This window comes from Elephas maximus, chromosome 8, assembly GCF_024166365.1.
Source record: "Elephas maximus indicus isolate mEleMax1 chromosome 8, mEleMax1 primary haplotype, whole genome shotgun sequence".
Classification (NCBI taxonomy): Eukaryota; Metazoa; Chordata; class Mammalia; order Proboscidea; family Elephantidae; genus Elephas; species Elephas maximus.
The window spans coordinates 47,416,082-47,435,671 of record NC_064826.1 but is presented as its reverse complement, the minus strand read 5'-3'; the positions used below and the strand labels follow the sequence as shown (position 1 = coordinate 47,435,671).

Genomic DNA, 19,590 nt, shown 5'->3' with positions numbered 1-19,590 from the left:
CGCTCATCCAAGAAAATCAGTACTATCGTGGCTGCATTTACACTTTTCTCCTCATATATTCTCTGGGTGTTAGGAAGGGAATGAAAAGAGTAGGAATTAGAAGACTTTCTATACTGACTGCCAGCAAGTATCAGCAACAAAAATCTCGGCAGCTTTGGCTAACAGAAAATGAAATGATTAATTATGTTTAAACTAATGTCCTATTCATTATTCTTTATTTAAACCCATTGCCACAGAGTCAATTCTGACTCATAGCGACCCTATTTAAAGTAACCTTAAAAAAAAAAAACAAAACACCCATGATTCTGAGGTCAAGTTGCTACAAAGAGAAAAAAGTTGCTTTCCTGGGGGAAATACATTGCCAAAAATCAAATCTATAAGACTTGGCACTGCTTTCCCTTATTTTACTTATAAAAACTGCTGCGCTGAGGGACTAAGCAAATATGCTAAGACCGATTTTAAAAAAGCATGAACAATGACTCACTTGAAATAGCTCTATTGTTTCCCAAAATGTGTTGCCAATAAGTCTGTCTCTGAAAACAGTATTTTATAGTCAATTAAAGTTTGGAAAACCTGTCCTGTTTGGGATATTCACCATGCACATTGGCTATTAAAATTTCTGAGAAGCCTTACAATAAATTAAATGCAACTTATATATATATTTTTTATTTGACCCGGCATTATACAAACTATACTAACTACAAAGCCTGTTTTTCTTATAGTTGTTTTAGTATACCTATCAACATCTCTGGCGTAGTAGTTAAGTGCTACGGTTGCTAACCAAAGGGTCTGCAGTTCAAATCCGCCAGGCGCTCCTTGGAAACTCTATGGGGCAGTTCTATTCTGTCCTATAGGGACACTATGAGTCAGAATCGACTTGATGGCACTGGGTTTCTGGGTATCAACATCTCAAGAAATTAAAAAGTTCCTTAGTATACTCTAGGTAATAACTCTAAGTAATAATAACCCAGAATAAATACAGATTATAGATGTTTCTAGCTTGAATCAATGAGGCACTGGTGTTCCCATGACAGAATTCTCACCTTCCATTCAGGAGGCCGAATCCCATGTCCCTAAAGCACCTCATGCATAGCACCACCTGTCAGTGGAGGCTTGCATGTTGCTACGATGCTGAACAGGCTTCAGTGTAGCTCCCTGGCTCCACTGGACTAGGAAGAAAGGCCTGGTGATCTACTTTTGAAAATCAGCCAATGAAAATCCTATGGGTCACGACATCTCAATCTGCAACCCATCACAGGGATGGCAGAGGACTGGGCAGTGTTTCTTTCTGTTGTGCATGGGGTCACCATTAGTCAGGGGCTGGCTCAACGGCAGTTAACAAGTTTGTATGAGCATCAATTTGAAAAAACTAAAAAAATGGGATAATTAGTTTCAAAAACTGGAGGGGAAAAAAAAGTTGCTCTTTCAATTCTGCAGTTTTTAGAGAGGAGGAAAGGGGAGTCCCTTACTCTAAAAAACTAAGGCCACCGTAAGAAAAGCAAAACAAAACAAAATAAAAAAACCTGCTGCCGTCGAGTAGACTGCAACTCACAATGACCCTATAGGACAGAGTAGAACTGCCCCACAGGGTTTTCGAGAAGCGGATGGTGGATTCGAACCACCGAGCTTTTAATTACCAGCCAAGCTCTTAAACACTGCACCACCTGGGCTCCTCCTCACTGAAAAACTCTATACGTCTGATATAAAGGAGTATGCCACAAGGGGGAGCCACTCCCCATCACATCTTGCATATACATCAAAATATAATAGGCAATAATATTTAATCAACATTTTATTTCAAAAATATCCATATAAACTTCATCAAAAATAAGAATGAAATTATCCACTTTTAAATTTAATTAACTCAATAAATAAAACGCTCCCTTTTCAGTTAGAGCATCTGGCGCCTGTCATGATAATATTTTGTATAGATTAGTTCATACGTATTTGAAGAGGCTATAGCACAACCAGACCAAAAAAAAAAAAAAATTGGTTTTGATATTTTTTTTTATAGCACAACCAGACAAAATGGTAATTTAGTACAAAGGCAGGCAATGTTTCAAAGAGGGCATATTATATTGTCTTTATTGGCCTAGCACAGTAAATGGAACTAGCATGAATTCAACAAAGGTTAGTTTTCTCCTCTCATTCTGTAAGAGAGGGTAGGACAGGGCTAACAGATCAAATCAGATTTAATAACAGTTTCATTATTAAGTACATCTTTAACACCCTGACATAGGTTACTTGACCAACAACTTAGAATGAGGATAATATTTTTTAAAAATTGGCGTCTGGGGATATGGGAAGGGTGGTTAGACAATAATTGCTCTGGTTTTCGTATTGTCACAGCTCATAGCACAGGGTTCAGAGTAAGCACTGATTAATTACTGAGTGACAAGACAGAAATCTCATCTATTCCTTGACAGAGAAAACTTCTGTCTTACTTGATTTTTTGTATCCCTAGCATCTAGAACATAGGAGTTCAGTAAATGTCTGGATGAGCATCTGAATGAAATAGAAATCACAGAAACATTAGGGTAGATGTGCTGGATTGCAAATGGCCACAAATTCTTCCTACCCTATATGTTCACACCTTTGCAATGTGACTGTGCCACTCCTATCATCGGGAAGTAGAGTCTACTTCTTTATACTATGAATATACCTTTTTTGGCCAATGAACGTTAGCAAAGAACTCACGAAGAGGCTTGTTCATTGGAGCTTTCCTTCTGTTCTTGGGAACTCTGCAACCACCACCATGTGAATGAGACCAGGCTAATCTGCTGGATGATGAGAGAAATGTGGCCATCACCCCAGTTGACACTGCATCAACCAAAAAACAGGAAAGTGAGGTCTCCCAATACCAACTGGTCCGCTAACTACTGCATATGTGAATGAGACCATCCAGCTCCAGCTGAGTTGCCAAAGACCAGAAGAACTGGCCAGCCAACCAAAGAATTGTGAGAAGTGATAAGTTTCTGTAAGCTACTACGTTTTGAGGGTTTTGTTTGTTCAATGCTGTAAAAGCTAACTTACCTAGACAAGCTACAAACGCTGGACAAAAATCCACATGTATGCTTCTGTTCTCAAACAGATTTTAATAGCACAGTTTGATTGATATTATACCACTAACCTCAGGGCCAAACATTAGAATTTGACCTGACCTATTAAAACAATGTATGATTTCACACGGTCTTCAAAACTTTCAGGTACCTGCAAAAATGTACAGGGAGATGGAAAAAAGGGTTCCAAAACCAAAGAACACGGACGTCTTGATCCTTCATCAATGTCATGTAGGTATGTGTATGTCAGCATGTGCACACATATATATACTTACTCCTTACTTATCGACTATCTCATTAGATGATATTCTGCATTTATGACAACAGTAAAAAAAATTTATCTATTTTGCTCATTACAACGTATATCTGGCAGTAATGAAAGCTGAGGTGCGAAGTGAAAGTAACGCTAGCTGTGATGTTCAAAGTTATGTGTCAGCTTGGCTGGGCCATGATTCTCAGTGGTCTGGCAGTTATGTAATGATTTAAGTTGGCAATTATGTAATGATGTAGTCATCCTCCATTTTGTGATCTTATGTGGTCACATAACAATTTTCACATAACAACCTGGTTTTTTGGAACCTAACTATGTCGGTAAGTGAGGGTGGGTCTATATATCAACCATATCTCAAAATAACAAGTATTCAAGGACAAAGCCTGAACAGGTACAAAAATAAGTATTCGTGACAACTACAGAGTAACATCAGAGAGATGCACACTATCATTACAAAGATCACAGAAACGGCTAATAATTTGTCATTACTTGTTCCAATAGAATTATTTTGGTTGCCCTGATTTTAATTAAAAATGCAAACGAACAGAAAATTACTCTCATGAGGATTCAAACTTAGCATGGCCTTTGTTCGGGTTCAGCAAGCCACTAGCAGGGCCATCTCGTTGCACAATCTAGAGGACGCCATTCACAACATCATGAATGGTTGCAGTGTGCAACTTGTGTCATTATACGCAGAAGCCCTGCTGGTGTTAATGATTCTTTGGGTCTCATCTAAACTTGGGCTTATTACAATTCAAACTAACGGGCTTTTATTCACAACATTCCAAACTTCACTCTTTGCACAGTTTACAATATTAGGATTTTAAAAAACACAAAATATACATTCTAACAATACTAAAAATACTGTTTCATTCTTAAAAAAGTGTTAATTACATAGCTATGCATTACCATTATCGTGAACTTCTTTAATGCCACAAAATGTATTTTCCAAACTAAGATAAAATAAAAAGAATAAAGGGTCAGATTCATATCCCTCTTCCCTATCAACTCCACTCTAGTATCTCTTCTCATATATTTACTGATCCTTTGAATGCTGCTTTTTGGACTGGTTTTGACTGCACCAAAGGTTTTTCAGAATGTAAAGGGTAAAGTAAATGAAAGGTTACTAAATTATAAAAAATTTTTTTAAATGAAGCCTTTCTCTATAGTTCTGCTTTCCTCTGCTCCTTAGAAAACATTATCATCTCACAACTAGTGAAGGTTCTATTGAACATTAACTACTGATATATGAAAAGTTAACAGGACCAAATCAGAAAGCTTTATTCATGAACAACCACTGGAACATGGATGTGACTTTATTATCCAGAATTTGTCTTTGCTATGGTTGATATTAAGTGATACTACATGCCAGTATTGCTACCTCCTCCCTTCCTTCCCCTAGAATACTGACAAGCATTAGCTCAATTATCATTTCAACCAATTCTTTTGGTGAAGACAAATTCACATGGTAGTTTGTTGTCTGATCCGTTTGACTCCACCAAAGTACATAGTTTCACTATATGATTCTACTAACAAGCATTCATAATTAGGAAACTGGTCTTTCCTAAATTTTTCATAGCCATAATTACTAACCTCTTAACATTCCAAGTAATTAGCATGTGCATGATAATGCCATCAAGAATGGAGATGGGAATGCTGGCAGAAAAATGGGGTATAAGATGCATTTCCAGTTTGTCAAGGTTAGTGTCAATAGCACACTCTAAGAAATGCTCAGAGGTTCCAAGCCCTCAAAAAGGGTGATTCACAAAATGAAGTCCTCAAATATCTAAAAATAAATCTAACAAAAGGTGTTCAAGACCTCTAGGCTGAAAACCAGAAAAATATTATTGAGAGAAAATACAAAGACAAATGAAGGGAAATATCATGATCACAGACTGGAAGATTCAATGCTGTAAAGACTTCAGCTCTCCTCAAACCCATCTACAGATGAAACGTAAACTCATCGATGTTCTAGCAGATTTTGCTGCAGAATTTGACAAGCTGATTCTAAAGCTTAAATGAGAATGTGAAAAGCCAAGAAAATCCTGAAGAACAACAGAACTGGTAACCTTCTTCTACCAGATATCAATATTTATTATAAAGCTACAGGAATTAAAACAAGTAAAGCAATAGTACCAGAGTCCAGAAACAGATCCACAAATATATGGGCACACACACCTGACTATGGTGACACCACAATGCAATGGCGAATGGGTATCTTTTCCATAAATGATTCTGAGTCCACTGGATACCTATATAAAAATATGAGTCTCACATTACACGCAAAAATCAGTTCCAGATGAACTGTAGATTTAAAGTGTGAATGGTCAAACAATAAAAGCACCCAGGAAAAAACTTTGGAAAATATATTCATGACTTTGGGGTAGGAGGAATACTGGGTAGCACAAATGGTTAAGCACTCAGCTACTAAGAGAAATGTTGGCAGGTTGAACCCACCGAGAGGCGGCTCGGGAGACAAGCCTGGCAATCTACTATCAAAAGGTCACACCCGTGAAAACTCTACGGAGTACTGTTTCACTTTGACACACATGGGCTTGCCAGTAGTCAGAACTGACTCAACAGCAACTAGTCTGATATATTTTCGGGAGGGACAGGTAAAAACTTCTTAAATAGGACACAAAAAACACTTATCCTAAATGGAAAAGAACTTATACATTAGATTACAATAAACTCAAGAACTTCTTTTCAACAAATGGTACCCTTAAGAGTGAAAAGGCAAATCACCCAGTGAAAGTATTTGCGTTACATATATCTGACAAAAGATTCCTATCCAAAATACATAAAGAACTCCAAAACACCATTAAAAAAAAAAAGAATGCCGATAGGAAAATGTGCAAAAAAAAAAAATAGACCAGACACTTCACAAAACAGGATATCCAAATGAATACTGGTCACATACAAAGGCATCTGACATCTTTAGCCATCAGGGAAATGCAAATTAAAACCACAACGAGACATACCACTCACAGCCACCAGAATAGAATAAAACAGATACTCATGAACAAGTGTGGCTGAGGACGTGGAGTGTAACTGGTGGAAATGGAAACTGATGAGTAACTTGAGAAAGCTATTTGCCAATATCTAGTAAAGCTGAACATTCACATTTCTTATAACCCTTAAATTCCAGTCCTAGGTATATGCTCAACAGAAACACACACACGGTCAAGGAGAGACACATGTAAGAATATTCACAGCACCCCTGTTACAGGAGTCCCGGACTGGCAACAACTCCAATGCCCATGCAGAGTGAGCAGGACAAACTGCAGTCTATCCATCCGAGGAAATCCTGCTCAGCAACGAGAACGAACAGGCCGCTGCTACACGCAGGATGGCTGGGTCTCACAAACACATGGTGAGGGGAAGAGGTCAGGACAACGATGGCACATACTATTAGAGTCTATTTGTATAAAAGTTCAAAAACAGAAAAAACTTATCTGTGGTGTTCAAGACCAGGATAGTTCCCTGGGTGTTTGTGTGTGGCGGGGGGTGAGGACAGTAGTGACAAGGAGGGGCTTGAGGAGGGCTTCTGGCTACCAGTAATGTTCTAATTTTTTAAACCAAGGGTGTGTTCACTTTGTGAAGATTCCCCAACTTATACACTTATAACTTGTGCCCTTTTCTGTATGGATATACCTCAATAGTTTATTTAAAAAAAAAAAATCAAGTCCTGGAGGGACACTATAAATTAGGTTAAGAGACAGAGATTTTACTGAAAAATTGGGTTAAGGATTAGAAATAAAACTAAGCTAGAATAAATATGTTTACTTTTCTTCTACCGTTCTTTTGGATCCCATTTAGTTTCATAAAGCAAGTGCATAAGGACAAACCCACAGCTACTTCCCAGTCTGGTCTGCGAACAACTTCCTCAGTCTCCTAAAAAAAATCTCTTAGAAAACCAAGCAAAGTCACAGTTCCATGTGGGGAAAATATTGAATTAACAGTGCAGTGCAGTTCTTCTCTAGATATTTTTCCCCACACCACAGAAATGATAAAATCTGGAGAACCTTAAAGGAATATGGACCTTGCTCAGGCAGCTTTCTGCCTGCCTTTAGTCCAAAGCTAAAAAGGCCAAAGTAGTCCTTGTAATTGACATGCCTAGGTCACCAGGCAGCAGATCACACAGGTATGGGGTCAGAGCCACAGCTGGCAACAAAGAGGATGCATCTGCCTAGAGGTTCCTCTGCAGTAAGTATTAATTACCCAAGAACCCTGAGTAGGTGGTGGCAACCAGGGTAGGTGTTTCATCAAGGACTTGAGATCCACAACCTAGCCACATGCTGGCATGATTAACAAGTCCCAACACCTTATTTAATAACAAAAGCAGTTTTCATGTTGGACTTATTTAACATACTTAAGGTGAAAATTCTTGTCATTAATATGAAATTAATGTTTCCCAACCTTACATAAAAAGCATCTTTTTAAAGAAAATGTTGAGTATTATTCATTTAAAAGATTACTGAAATAAACTCGCATGGTATAGCAGCAACAAAGTTGGTGATTTAGTGGAAACAAACGGAACTCAGAGTGAGGGAGCCCAGCATACAATAAATGATAAATGAATGATCCAGTGCAAAAGGGACTCTGGGCAAATTATTTCTTCTCTCGCTGTATCTCTATTTCCTCACTGCTAAAATTAGAATGTAACAAGGGATAAATGAGTAAATACATATAAAATACTTAGAACAGTTCTTGGCACAGTCTGTACTCAATAAACAGTAGATGCCAGTCCTGGTTCTGCCACTATTTTCAGGTGTAATCTTAAACAAGTCACTAACCTCTCTGGAATTCTATAAAATGACAGGCTAGTAACAGATGCTCTGCGGTTTCCTTTCAGCTCTAAAAATCATTTAAATTTCAGTTCTCAAATTATTTTCAGTTCAGTTACATCAGGGAACCCCCCACCCCCACCCCCATGTTAAATTATTACATTTTCTAGACTACAGTACTCTACAGAACATAACCAAACATACTGTTGGGGGAAGGGGGAATCTGGTATGTGTGGGTGTGACTGGACATCACAGTATCGTTTCTAAGTGGAGACTGTAACTTGAACATGTACCAAAGAAAAGGAATATACTCAGAGTAGGGAAAGGGTTCTGGAAGAGGATTATGGAGATTTTGTTCTACTCCTGGCACTGCTGCCAACCTTAAAAAAATAACTGATTCCTAGCTATGTTATTTGCTTATCTGTAAGCTGAGAAAGGTTGGATAGATTATCACTAAAATCTCTTTGAGACTTTACCTTTTTCTTCCTACTAAACTAGAATGTTGTCAATTACTACAGATCCTTGAAAAACAGAAGTTGTAGTACCATTAAATGTAAGAACTGAGAATTGGCTAATTTCCTTGCCTACGCAGTCCCTGATCTGGGGATGAGTGACAATGGCCCTGGCCTTTTAGATGCACTCATATTCATCTTCAAGAGCCTGTAGGCTCGGATTCTGCCTGTCTCCTAAAATACTGTATATTCTATACCACAGAGAAATGCAGGAAATAGAAATTGTCTCAATATATGCACTGATTTGCTAATTTTCTCACATAATCACACTCTAACTGGTAGGTCCTAATATAATTAACAGCCAACATTTATCAGGCACCTACTACGTGATATGGCCAGTGCTAAGCACTTTAAAGGTGTTGTTACTTCATAAAGCAAGAAGCAATTTTTAGTGATTTTTCTGTTCGAAAAAAACTGTTTTAAGGACTGCAAAATGCATGGCTAAATGCATTTCATTAGATCCAAGATAAATTTCTCAAAAAAACAACATGACATTTTATTATTTCATTAATTATCTTTAAGATGGACAACTAGAAACTAAAATTTAAACTTTGCAGTCCACATCAAGAAAGTAATGCACTCTTAATACTCTGAGAGAGTTCATTGTATTCTTACCTTTTTATTTCAGACCTACAGGAAATCAGGAACAACAGAAACTTTTCTGAATCATATAATTAAAGGTTAATTAAAAAATAATAATAAACTAAAAACCTCTTACCTGAGCATGAAAATTGGACATAGTCGTCGTCTCTATATCTTTCTTTCCCAATATCTCCATTTTCACTGGCGAATTGGGAAAATTAAACGAAAAGTAGTCTAAAAAGTCAGGTAAATAAGTAGCTGCCCCATGAACAATACCCATTACATAGAAAGCTGCAGAGGTTTCGTTTTCACTGAACACCAGTCCCACAAACTCTTCTGCAAACCTCTCCATCTCCACAGGAGATAAGTGGGAGAGTTCATTACTGTAGGCATGGATAACTGACGCACCTCCATTAGGCTGGTGCTCAATATGAATGAGCTGTTTGAACTCCAAAGTGTCCAACCTTTTGAGGTTATTCTGAACCCGTGGCTCCTTTAATGAGACAAACGGAAACTCACTGTTCTCTGGAATTTTGGAATCATAGTTCTTGGTATCCAAATTCTTTCCAATGTAATCCTTTATGTTATCATTTAGGATCCCTTTGGCTTCTTGATCTTCAACATCAGACAGCAATCCTGAACAGATGGTCTGAATAGACTTGCTATACATTTTTGGACGCTTCCGTTTTTCATTCTCTTTGTGTTTCTTTTTCTTTTTCTTCTTTACCTTCTTAATTTGCAAATCTTCTATATTTGTTTTTGGTTTCTCCTTCCCACCTGTTGGGAAAAAATTTTTTTGAAATGCCATATGTTAATTACTGAAAAAAGGAATCATGCTTTAGAAAATGTTTTGTAATAAATAAGCAAAATTTACTCAGAATTAGGTTTCTATTTCGTACTCATTTTACACAATATTGATAGTCAAGATTTAGTTAGCCAGCCCTCCCCCGCCTCCCACCAACTCAAAGAGGAAAGTTCAGGACAAAGTTATACATATGATATGTGGTATCACTCTGACATGTAGTATATATGCTTTATCGGTATTAACTGAAGTAATGAGATGAGTGACTATTTTAGAAAACAATCTTTAAATTAAAAAAAAAAAATCAGAAATAAAAAATTGAAAAAAGGTCAATATGAACAATGCCCCACAGATGTTTCCCTCTGATAGATATTGTCAATTTTACTTTATCTCAGGCATTACAAATTATATGGTCAAAGAGATGTCAAGATTTATAAAACATAAAGAAAAAAATACAAGCATGGTATAACAGCAACAAACACAGCAATTCCCTTGCTTTTGACCACGCTTCCTTTTTAGTTAACTTCTCCTGCCTCTAAAACGGGCCATTGTAGGTCCGCCACAGTTTACAGAGTTTCCAGTGAAGACCCAACAAGGTACCATTAAGAAAAGGACAAAATTAGGATCATTTCTCATGTCCTAAGCTCAAATTATATCCAGTATTAGTAAAGAGATAAATAATAAAAGAAAAACGGTACAGGGAATCAAAATATTTCTTAATGAATATCTGTAATTAAAGGCAAGTTGACTCTGCGGGCTCAGAAATTTAGAAATCCAAACGACAAAATATTAACCCAGAGGCTACTGTTCTGTGCTATCGATCCCAACTCATAGTGACCCTATAGGAAAGAGTAGAACTGCCCCATAGGGTATCCTAGACCAAAATCTTTATGGGAGCAGATCACCAGGTCTTTTCTCCTATTATAGAGCAGCTGATGGGTTCAAACTGCCAACCTTTCAGTTAACAGCCAAGCACTTAACCATTGCACACAGCTATAGAATTTAAGTGTCCATATGAATACATTACACTATCACAGTATATTCATTTCTAATAAGAAAAATAGAAAAAAGGAAACATCCTCAAAAGAAAATATTATGCTTCCTAAGAAATACAGAAAAGCCACTAAACAGTTGAGAAAGGAAGGTATTTGCTATTTTCACCAATAACCTGTCAAGAATTTAATTCTTCCAACATGCTTCCTCTTTACCTCAAATTTTTCCATCTTCTTATACCTCTTTATTCCTTTCTGTCTCCAGTGAGTGAGATTTCCCGCCTACTTTCCAAAAATAAGTCCTTTCTATCCATCCAAAAGGTCTGACCTAATATTCTTTTCTCCTCTTCTTCTGACCACCAAACTCCTCAAAATGAACCATCTATGCCAGTGTCTACCTGTTATTATCCTACCATTCTTATCCCATAAAATTTGGTTCTGCCTCCAGTCTACTCAAATTTGTTTTCCCATAATGCCTCAATACCAAATCTAATGATATTTTTTCAAATCGTTCTTCTTGATATCTTCAAGGCTTAACACAATTAGCCACCTCATCTTTGACTGCCTTTATTTCACTTCTTGATACTACTGGTAGACCCCGTCTTACGACATATTGGAATTACGAAGACCCGCACTTAGAACCCATGTTTTTTCAAAACATCGTATTGCTAGTAGTATGTGCTACATACAATGTTGCAGTGCATAATTTGCTGGTGTTATCATTCTCAGATGTTCACTGGCAGATGTTCAATGTTATGATTCATAAAGATGCTGAACATAAAAGGCAGTAATAATGAAAACTAAAAAAAAAAAAAGGTATTTGACTTAAGTCAGAACCAACTTAAGAGGGAGTAGTCAGAACAGAACCCCATCGTAAGTCGGGACTACCTATACTGGCTTAATTTTTGGTCTAACTGCCTCATGATAGTCTCTTATCCTGAATGATAGAGCCAAATTAATCTTTCTATAATTTTATTATATTGTTTTGATCATATTCACACCTTGGCTTAACTGCTTTCGAGGTTCTCAATGGCTATTAAAATAAAGTACAAACTCTTCGGTCCAAAAACAATGCCCTCAAGTATCTGATGCTCTGGTCAAAGTGTACTATTTACAATTTTTTATAAAACATACCTAGTCCTACCTTATGTTTGTATAAATGGCAAAGGCATTTCTTCTCCCTAAAAGACCCTTGTCCTGCCCAGTACTGACTAGACAACACTTACATCATTTCCTTCAATTTGCTTTCCCTCAACTCTCTAGTTAGAAATCATTTTACTTTGAATTCATATAAAATAATATAACTTATTATAATTCATATAAAAGTTATTATTTGCTTCACTGACAGAATACCTGTATGTCATATGTCCTTTAGGACATAAAGCAAGAATGAAATAACTTTTATATGAATTTAGAGTGAAGTGATACTTTTTTCCATCATGTGAAAAAAACTTAAAGGGCCTAGGTGATTAATGGAGCCCTGGTGTCAAAGTAGTTAAGAGCTCGGCTGGTAATACAAAGGTCAGCAGTTCCAATCCACCAGCTGCTCCTTGGGGCAGTTCTACTCTGTCCTATTGGGGTTGCTATGAGTCAGTATCAAGTTGATGGCCACAGGTTAGAGCTTGCCTAAACCCTAAAACTAAAAATATATATAAAATTGCACAAATTAAATAGTTTGCCAAAATAAACAGAATTTCATTTAAATGAAAATATAAGTTAATATCCTATTTACTACATTTACAACGAACACATTAACAATGTTAAAACAGAAAAGAGCTAGTCATTAAAATACATGTTACTTTGAGTTAAAACAGGCACGACAGTTAGCTTACCTATTTCCCACTCATGAGAATGGACAAGAAGTATTTTAACAGTCAGAAACTTAAAAATGAAAACTAATAAGAAAACAGGTAAAAGATTCTTATATCAATCATCAGTGAGTTAAATTCCCATGGTAAACTATAATTAAATACTAATGTGAGCACAGTATACAGAAGAGAGTTACCATAGCAGGCCTGTGATTGCTACCCTTACAATGGCCAGCTTGCAAGGTTGGTCCTTGGCTGCATCTGGGAACTTGGATTTAGGGAGGGTTCTCACAGTTCTCACTGTGCCTAAACTGCTTATGCAAACAACATGGTTTATGCTAATTGCGACTTTCTGTCTGGGAGTCCTGGATTTTGGTCCATGCTAGGCAGAGGATTCCTACATGACCAATCCCTAATAAAAAATCAGGGCACTGAGTCTCTGAGGAGGTTCCCTGGCAGAGAACATTTCACATGCATTGTCACAATTCATTGCTGGAGGAATTAAGTAAGTCTTGTGCGTAAAAACTTTTTTTGTGTGTGTGTGTGGATCTACCAGGAGAAGGCACTTGGCATCTTCTGCCTGGTGTCTTCTGGACATCATCCTGTGGCATCTTTTCCCTTTACTGATTTTGCTTTGTATTCTTTTGCTGTAATAAATTATAGTCATGAGTATGACTACATGCTGAGCCCTGTGAATCATTAAACCTGAGAATAGGCTTGAAGACACCCCATACAGTACGCATGTAAAATGCATTCTTTACCTTTAAGCCAAACTGAGGACTACCATTCACTAGATAGGTTTTAAGGATTTTATGTAATCTTTTACTCATTTTTTTCTCTACATAGGAAATATAGTATACATACACGTAGAAAATACTTTTTAAAATTCTTTAAAAGTATAAGGTTGACTGGGTAACCTTCCCCCTAGAGAACCACAGACACATACTGTACAACATGCACACATCCACAGACATAGAGCCATACACTGCCACAGACACATGCATACACAGAAGACCACAGGTATATACATGCAGAGAGAGTCAGAACAAGAGCAAGAGGGTGAGAGAAATAGAAACAGGGGGATGCCAACACACACATAGAGCCAGAAAGAGAGAGATGCTCAGAGTGACAAAAACAACTACACATGAAACAGAGACAAATATAGAAACACTATGTTCATGGCTAATTATGAAAAACCTCTTTAAAAATCACAGATTCACTGGCATTAACTTTTACCACTAACTTCAGTATATCTTTTGTGTTAACAAAGGAAAAATTAAAAGCTGCCCAGAAAAACTGATCTGATTTCAGAGCTGATATGGAGTTAATATATACAATTCAGAGCGGATACAGAGTTAATATATACAACTTCATTCACTATCATGCAGAGAAAAAAGTAGTAATGAGCTAATTTCAACCTCTGGTCTTTGCGAAAACAACTTTGCTTTTCTCCCACTGTGATATTATCACTCTTCCTGCCATGAATTACCTACCTATGACCTTTAGTAGGCTACCAATAACCTTAGACATTTGTTTCTTTTAACTCCCATTCCGCCTGCTCACTAGCAAGGTTGCAGCTCTGGTGGCACAGTGGTTAACAGTCTGGCTGCCAACCAAATGGTCAGCAGTTCAAATACACCAGCCGCTCCTTGGAAACCATATGGGACAATTCTACTCTCATCTATAGGGTCGCTGTGAGTTGTAATCGACTCGACAGTAACGGGTTTTATAATGATAAAATTTACTCTCAAAAATACTACAATCTTAACATGTATGTTTTTACAACTTACCATTAACAAACAACATAAAAATGGCTGGAACATACACATGTGCTCAGAAGTTGGTAGACATAGATATAAAAGAATAACTAAATAAACAAGTTTTAAACACATTTGCTCCTTTAAATAAGGACTTTAACAAGGCAAACAATGCTATTTTATCAGTGAAAAACAAGACTCTTCATAAAAATTTTTAGCATGTATATATATTTTTATATATATAATTGTGTATATATCTGTAGTCATACGAAATTTGACATTGTTTTTAAGGAAAACCTGGAGGAAATGAGATTGGTGTGAAATAAGAGTTAGCATCTATTTTAGACTTTCAAATGCCATCGTCAAACAATCAGTGCCTATGTGTGCCAATACCTTGCAACATTAGCATTATCAGAAGAAAATTGTAACAGGAGAAAACAAAAGTCGAAGACCATTGAGGAAAAGGGGGCACAAAGTAGTAAATAATAGTATGTTGTCCCTGCCAAATTGATTCTTTTGTTGCTCTAGGACACCACTAACAAAGAATGCTAATCCCTGATCACAAGCTCTCTTGAGATATGGCTACACAGGCAGAGAAAATTGTTTTGGGTGGAGAATAACATTTACTCAGTGCTTATATGGGGACAGGCACTGTTGTCCAGATTAATCATGTTTTTAATTTTCTATATGCTAGCCACTGAGGAGACAAGAAAGTTTTGTTGTTGTTTTTTAATCACAAGAGTAAATCTTTCATGTCTATTTAAAAGAATCATATCCACTTACTGAGTATTTGTGGGCCATGCACTATACTCAGCACCTACACCATACTTTACCTTATTTAATCTTCACAACTCGGTAAGGTAGTGACTAAACTGTATATTATCTCCATTTTACAGTAAATACATTTTCCCATGGTTATCCTAGAAATCACAAACTTCCAAATCTACCTAACTCTTTTTTCTTTACCACCTCTGGGTTTCAGTTCAGCTTGATTCAACATATCTCTTAAATTTTTCGTCTACTTCCAAGTCAAGGTCAGTATTACCCATTATTTGAAAATGTTCATTTTCAAGACTATTTTTTATTTTATTTGCACGTACATCCCCTAAATTCACATATTTCACATTAATGGCACATTACTCTAACATTCAACCCAGAACGTATGAACTTTTATAATGTATTTCTAAAATATGAGACATAGATTCTTTATCAAGTCATGGGAATTTACATTACTGTACATTCAAGTAGAGGAATAAGAAAATGTCTATTTAACTAAACCAATAGGGTAAAGTTAAGTAATAATTTCAAGCAGTAATCATTAGCTGCTACACAGCGCTAAAAAAAAAAAAAAAAAAAAAAAAAACCCATTTCCCCTGAGTTGATCCCGACTCATAGCAGCCCTAGAGAACAGAGTAGAACTACCCCATAGAGTTTCTAAGGAGTGCCTGGTAGATTTGAACTACCAGCCTTTTGGTTAGCAGCCACAGTACTTAACCATTACACCACCATGCAGCACTAGTGTTGTTAAATATGGTTCCTGCCTCAAAGGTTTACAACCTAGGCTTGGATAACACTGCTAAAGCACACTGGCAAAGGAAAGGGAACAAAAGGATCATGAAGATATTAACTACGTAGCCATCATCTTAAGCTTTGATGTGTCTCTTCAAGGTTGAAAGATTATCACGGAAAATAAAGTTCTGACATGTACAAAGTGCGCTTATATAAAGTGTCACCAAAGAACATCTGGAAACATGACAAAGAATGAAAAGGAAATAGTGTACAATACTGCTAATCTTAAATAATATAAATTAACCAGTTATTTCATTGCACATGAAGTGCTATGGCCTTTTCTCCTTTATGCAGATATAAAGGCTTATCAACACATAAATTCAACATGAAAGTAATCAAGGTCAAAGTGTTCTGATCAGTAATTGTCAGCTTGATAGGGCAGCTAATGAATTTTTAGCTGTCTAGCAACCAAAGGCCATTGATTCTTCTCATTTTGCTATTCGAGTGGATTTAAGAATGTCTACTTCTACCACAAATTCTCCCCAAGAAAAGTTCTCTTTTTTGGATATGATTTGATTATACTTATTGCGTAATAATCGTATCCAAAAAAGAGAACTTTTATTACCCAATCACCTACCCTTCAAATTTTCCTCCCTTCTCCGTGAATAAACAACTGAATATACTTGTAACAGGAAACAAAAAGAGGATATTCTTAAGCATGCAAGAAACATACAGTTAAAGAGTACCTCTTCTAGATTTAGCTCAGAGTAAAATGCTGCCCCTAAATCCTAGATTATGGTATGATTAATGTCATACACTTAAAGAATATAATTTCTTTTGCCATCCCTATCATGCTGGAAGCTGCTTTCACTGTTTATTGCAATTATCTAAATATGGATAAAGACTAATAATGCAAACAGGGGATTCGATAACCTATTTTAAAATCATTTAAGGAATCAACAGATTAATGATGCTTAACCTTTAGTTTTAATGGCTCACTAAATAAACACACTAAAGACATGTTACCACACAGATTAGAGTTTCCACTACATTTACTTTTCATTTCCTGACCATTAATGTCTATTCTCAGCACCAAATAACATTTCTTATTTTAATTATTTAGCCAATAAGTATATTGAGCAATATATTACAAGTATAATCATTGAATATATACTTACCTTTCAGCAAAATCTTTACTTCTCCATTCTCTTTCTTGATCTCATTCATTACTTTATGCTTCTTCTTTTCCCTCTCTTTTTCTTTGTCTCTCTCTTTGATTTTGTCTTTGATTTTATCTGAAAGACAAAATAAAGGGAATATGATTTAAAACTATCACAATCTTATTTTTCTCCATGAGCTGTTCTACAATTTCTGAAATTATAATAAAAAAATAAAAATGAAAAACAAATATATCTTTTTTTAACCTCTCAGGTTGTGAAGAATATTTCTAAATTTTCTTTCATATACTGAATATGGAATACATATACATAATATACACATCAGAAACTTGTCAAAATTTATTTCCGTTTACATTTCATTCTAATGATTATTCTTCACTTACTTCATGTCACCTTAAAATAACTGGCCAAGTTAAACAAGATACTAAGCTACAGTAGAAAAAGACTGAGGCTTGAAGCTGGGTACATCTGGATTTATAACGTAACACTGGAAAGCTTAATCTCATTTTCTTAATCTGTAAAAGGTGGTTAATATTTTCCTCACAGGGTAAATGTAAGGATTAAATGAAAGATCTAAAATAACTACCTAGAGCCTAGTACAAATAAGGCTAGGTGTTAGTTCCCTTACTTGTATACTTTTTAAAAGGGATATGACTGATGATATTGTAATATTAATATAAAGGGTAAGAAATCTAGGAATCACTGACCTGTATCTAAAAATTTAAACCTTGAATTTATAGAATTATTTAATGTCTTATTCATTCTCGTTTGTTTAATGAAGTTCCCACACATCCAGCAACAGACAAGTTGTAGAGGAGGGGGAAAAATGACATATTCTTTACCCTCAAAAAGGTTACTGATAACCAAGCCATGATAGAAACACAAAGAAACTGTAAAATATTCAGTAATATAATAAGAGATTATATAATGTATATGCACACTGCACAAGCTCTTAAAATCCCTCCTATTTTCTTTCTATAAATACCACCCAAATTCAGGACATAATCACCTAATAATCAGATTACTATCTAGATTACCGCTGTCCAATAAGAAATACAATGCTAGCTACCTATGTAAATTTAAATATTCTCAAAACCACATTAAAAATGCAAAAAGAAACACGTGAAATTAATTTTAATAATGTATTTTATAAAACACAATATATCCAAAACATCATCTCAACATGGAACCAATATTAAAAATTACTGTGATATTTTACTTTATTTTTTTCATATGATTTCAAAATCCAGTATATATTTTATACTTGCAGTACATCTCAATTTGAACTAGCTCCGTTTTAAGTGTTCAATGGCCACACGAGGCTAGTGGCTTCCTTATTAGACAGCACATGCCTAGACTACTTAAACAGATAATTCTCAAAAATTTAATGTTTAATAAACGCATTTAAAACTTATAAATTACATACTTAAAAAATACAAATCAAGACCCAGTTTCACCTATAAAAGTGACAAAGTGCTCTTTTTAAAGTGCTTATAATCAAAGCAGATGAGAATACAGTCAGTAATGGTTGTCATCAGCTGCTGGCTGAATCAGTCCCTGCCTCATGACAACCCTAGGCAAAATGGAATGAAACACTGCCTAGTCCTGTACCATCTGCGTGATCTGCTGCATATCGGACTGTTATGATCCATAGGGTTTCCACTGGCTAACTTTCAAAAGTATATCACCAGGCCTTTCTTCCTAGCCTATCTTACTCCAGAAGCTCTGCTGAAACCAGTTCAGAATCTTAGCAACATGTAAGCCTCTACTGACAGACAGGTGGTAGCTGCATATGAGGTGCATAGACCGGTAATCAAACTGGGGTCTCCTACAGGGAAAGTGAGAATTCTACCACTGAACCATTTCTGTCCTCCTCAGTAGGTGGTAGAAGCCCTGGTGATGAAGTGGCTAAGTATTCCACTGCTAACCAAAAGGCCAGCATTTCAAAGCCACCAACCACTCCTTGGAAACCCTATGGGGCAGTTCTTCTCTGTCCTACAGGGTTGCTATGAGTTGGACTCCACAGCAATGGTTTTTTTTTTTTTTTCAGTTGGTAGAGCAAACCAAACAGATTCATTGACTGAACAAATATGCTGTGTTGAGTATTAGAAATGGGCTACGGATGCAGAGATAAACAAACTAGATAAGGTCCTTGTCTGTTCACATACATTCTAATAGTAGATTAAATTGTTCTCACACTTCAGATTAGTTTGCTACTCTTACTTTCTGATGCTTAGATTACTTGAAATCCTGTCACAGGCTGTCTTCCAGTTATAAAATGTTACTCCAAATAGCTAGAGATACTACTTCATCCCCACTGGGATGGCCATTAT

At 36.2% G+C, this 19,590-nt stretch overlaps 1 protein-coding gene across 1 annotated transcript in view; it reads right to left on the bottom strand.

The window, feature by feature from the left end:
- The window catches only part of RSBN1L (round spermatid basic protein 1 like), a 71,490-nt gene that overhangs the window by 29,658 nt on the left and 22,242 nt on the right, over positions 1-19,590 (bottom strand). Inside the window, exons 2-3 of the mRNA XM_049894297.1 lie at positions 17,258-17,374; positions 9,348-9,988 (exon numbers count right to left, since the gene is read on the bottom strand). Of these exons, the coding sequence (XP_049750254.1) occupies positions 9,348-9,988; positions 17,258-17,374 (758 nt within the window). The remainder of the gene's footprint in view (positions 1-9,347; positions 9,989-17,257; positions 17,375-19,590) is intronic.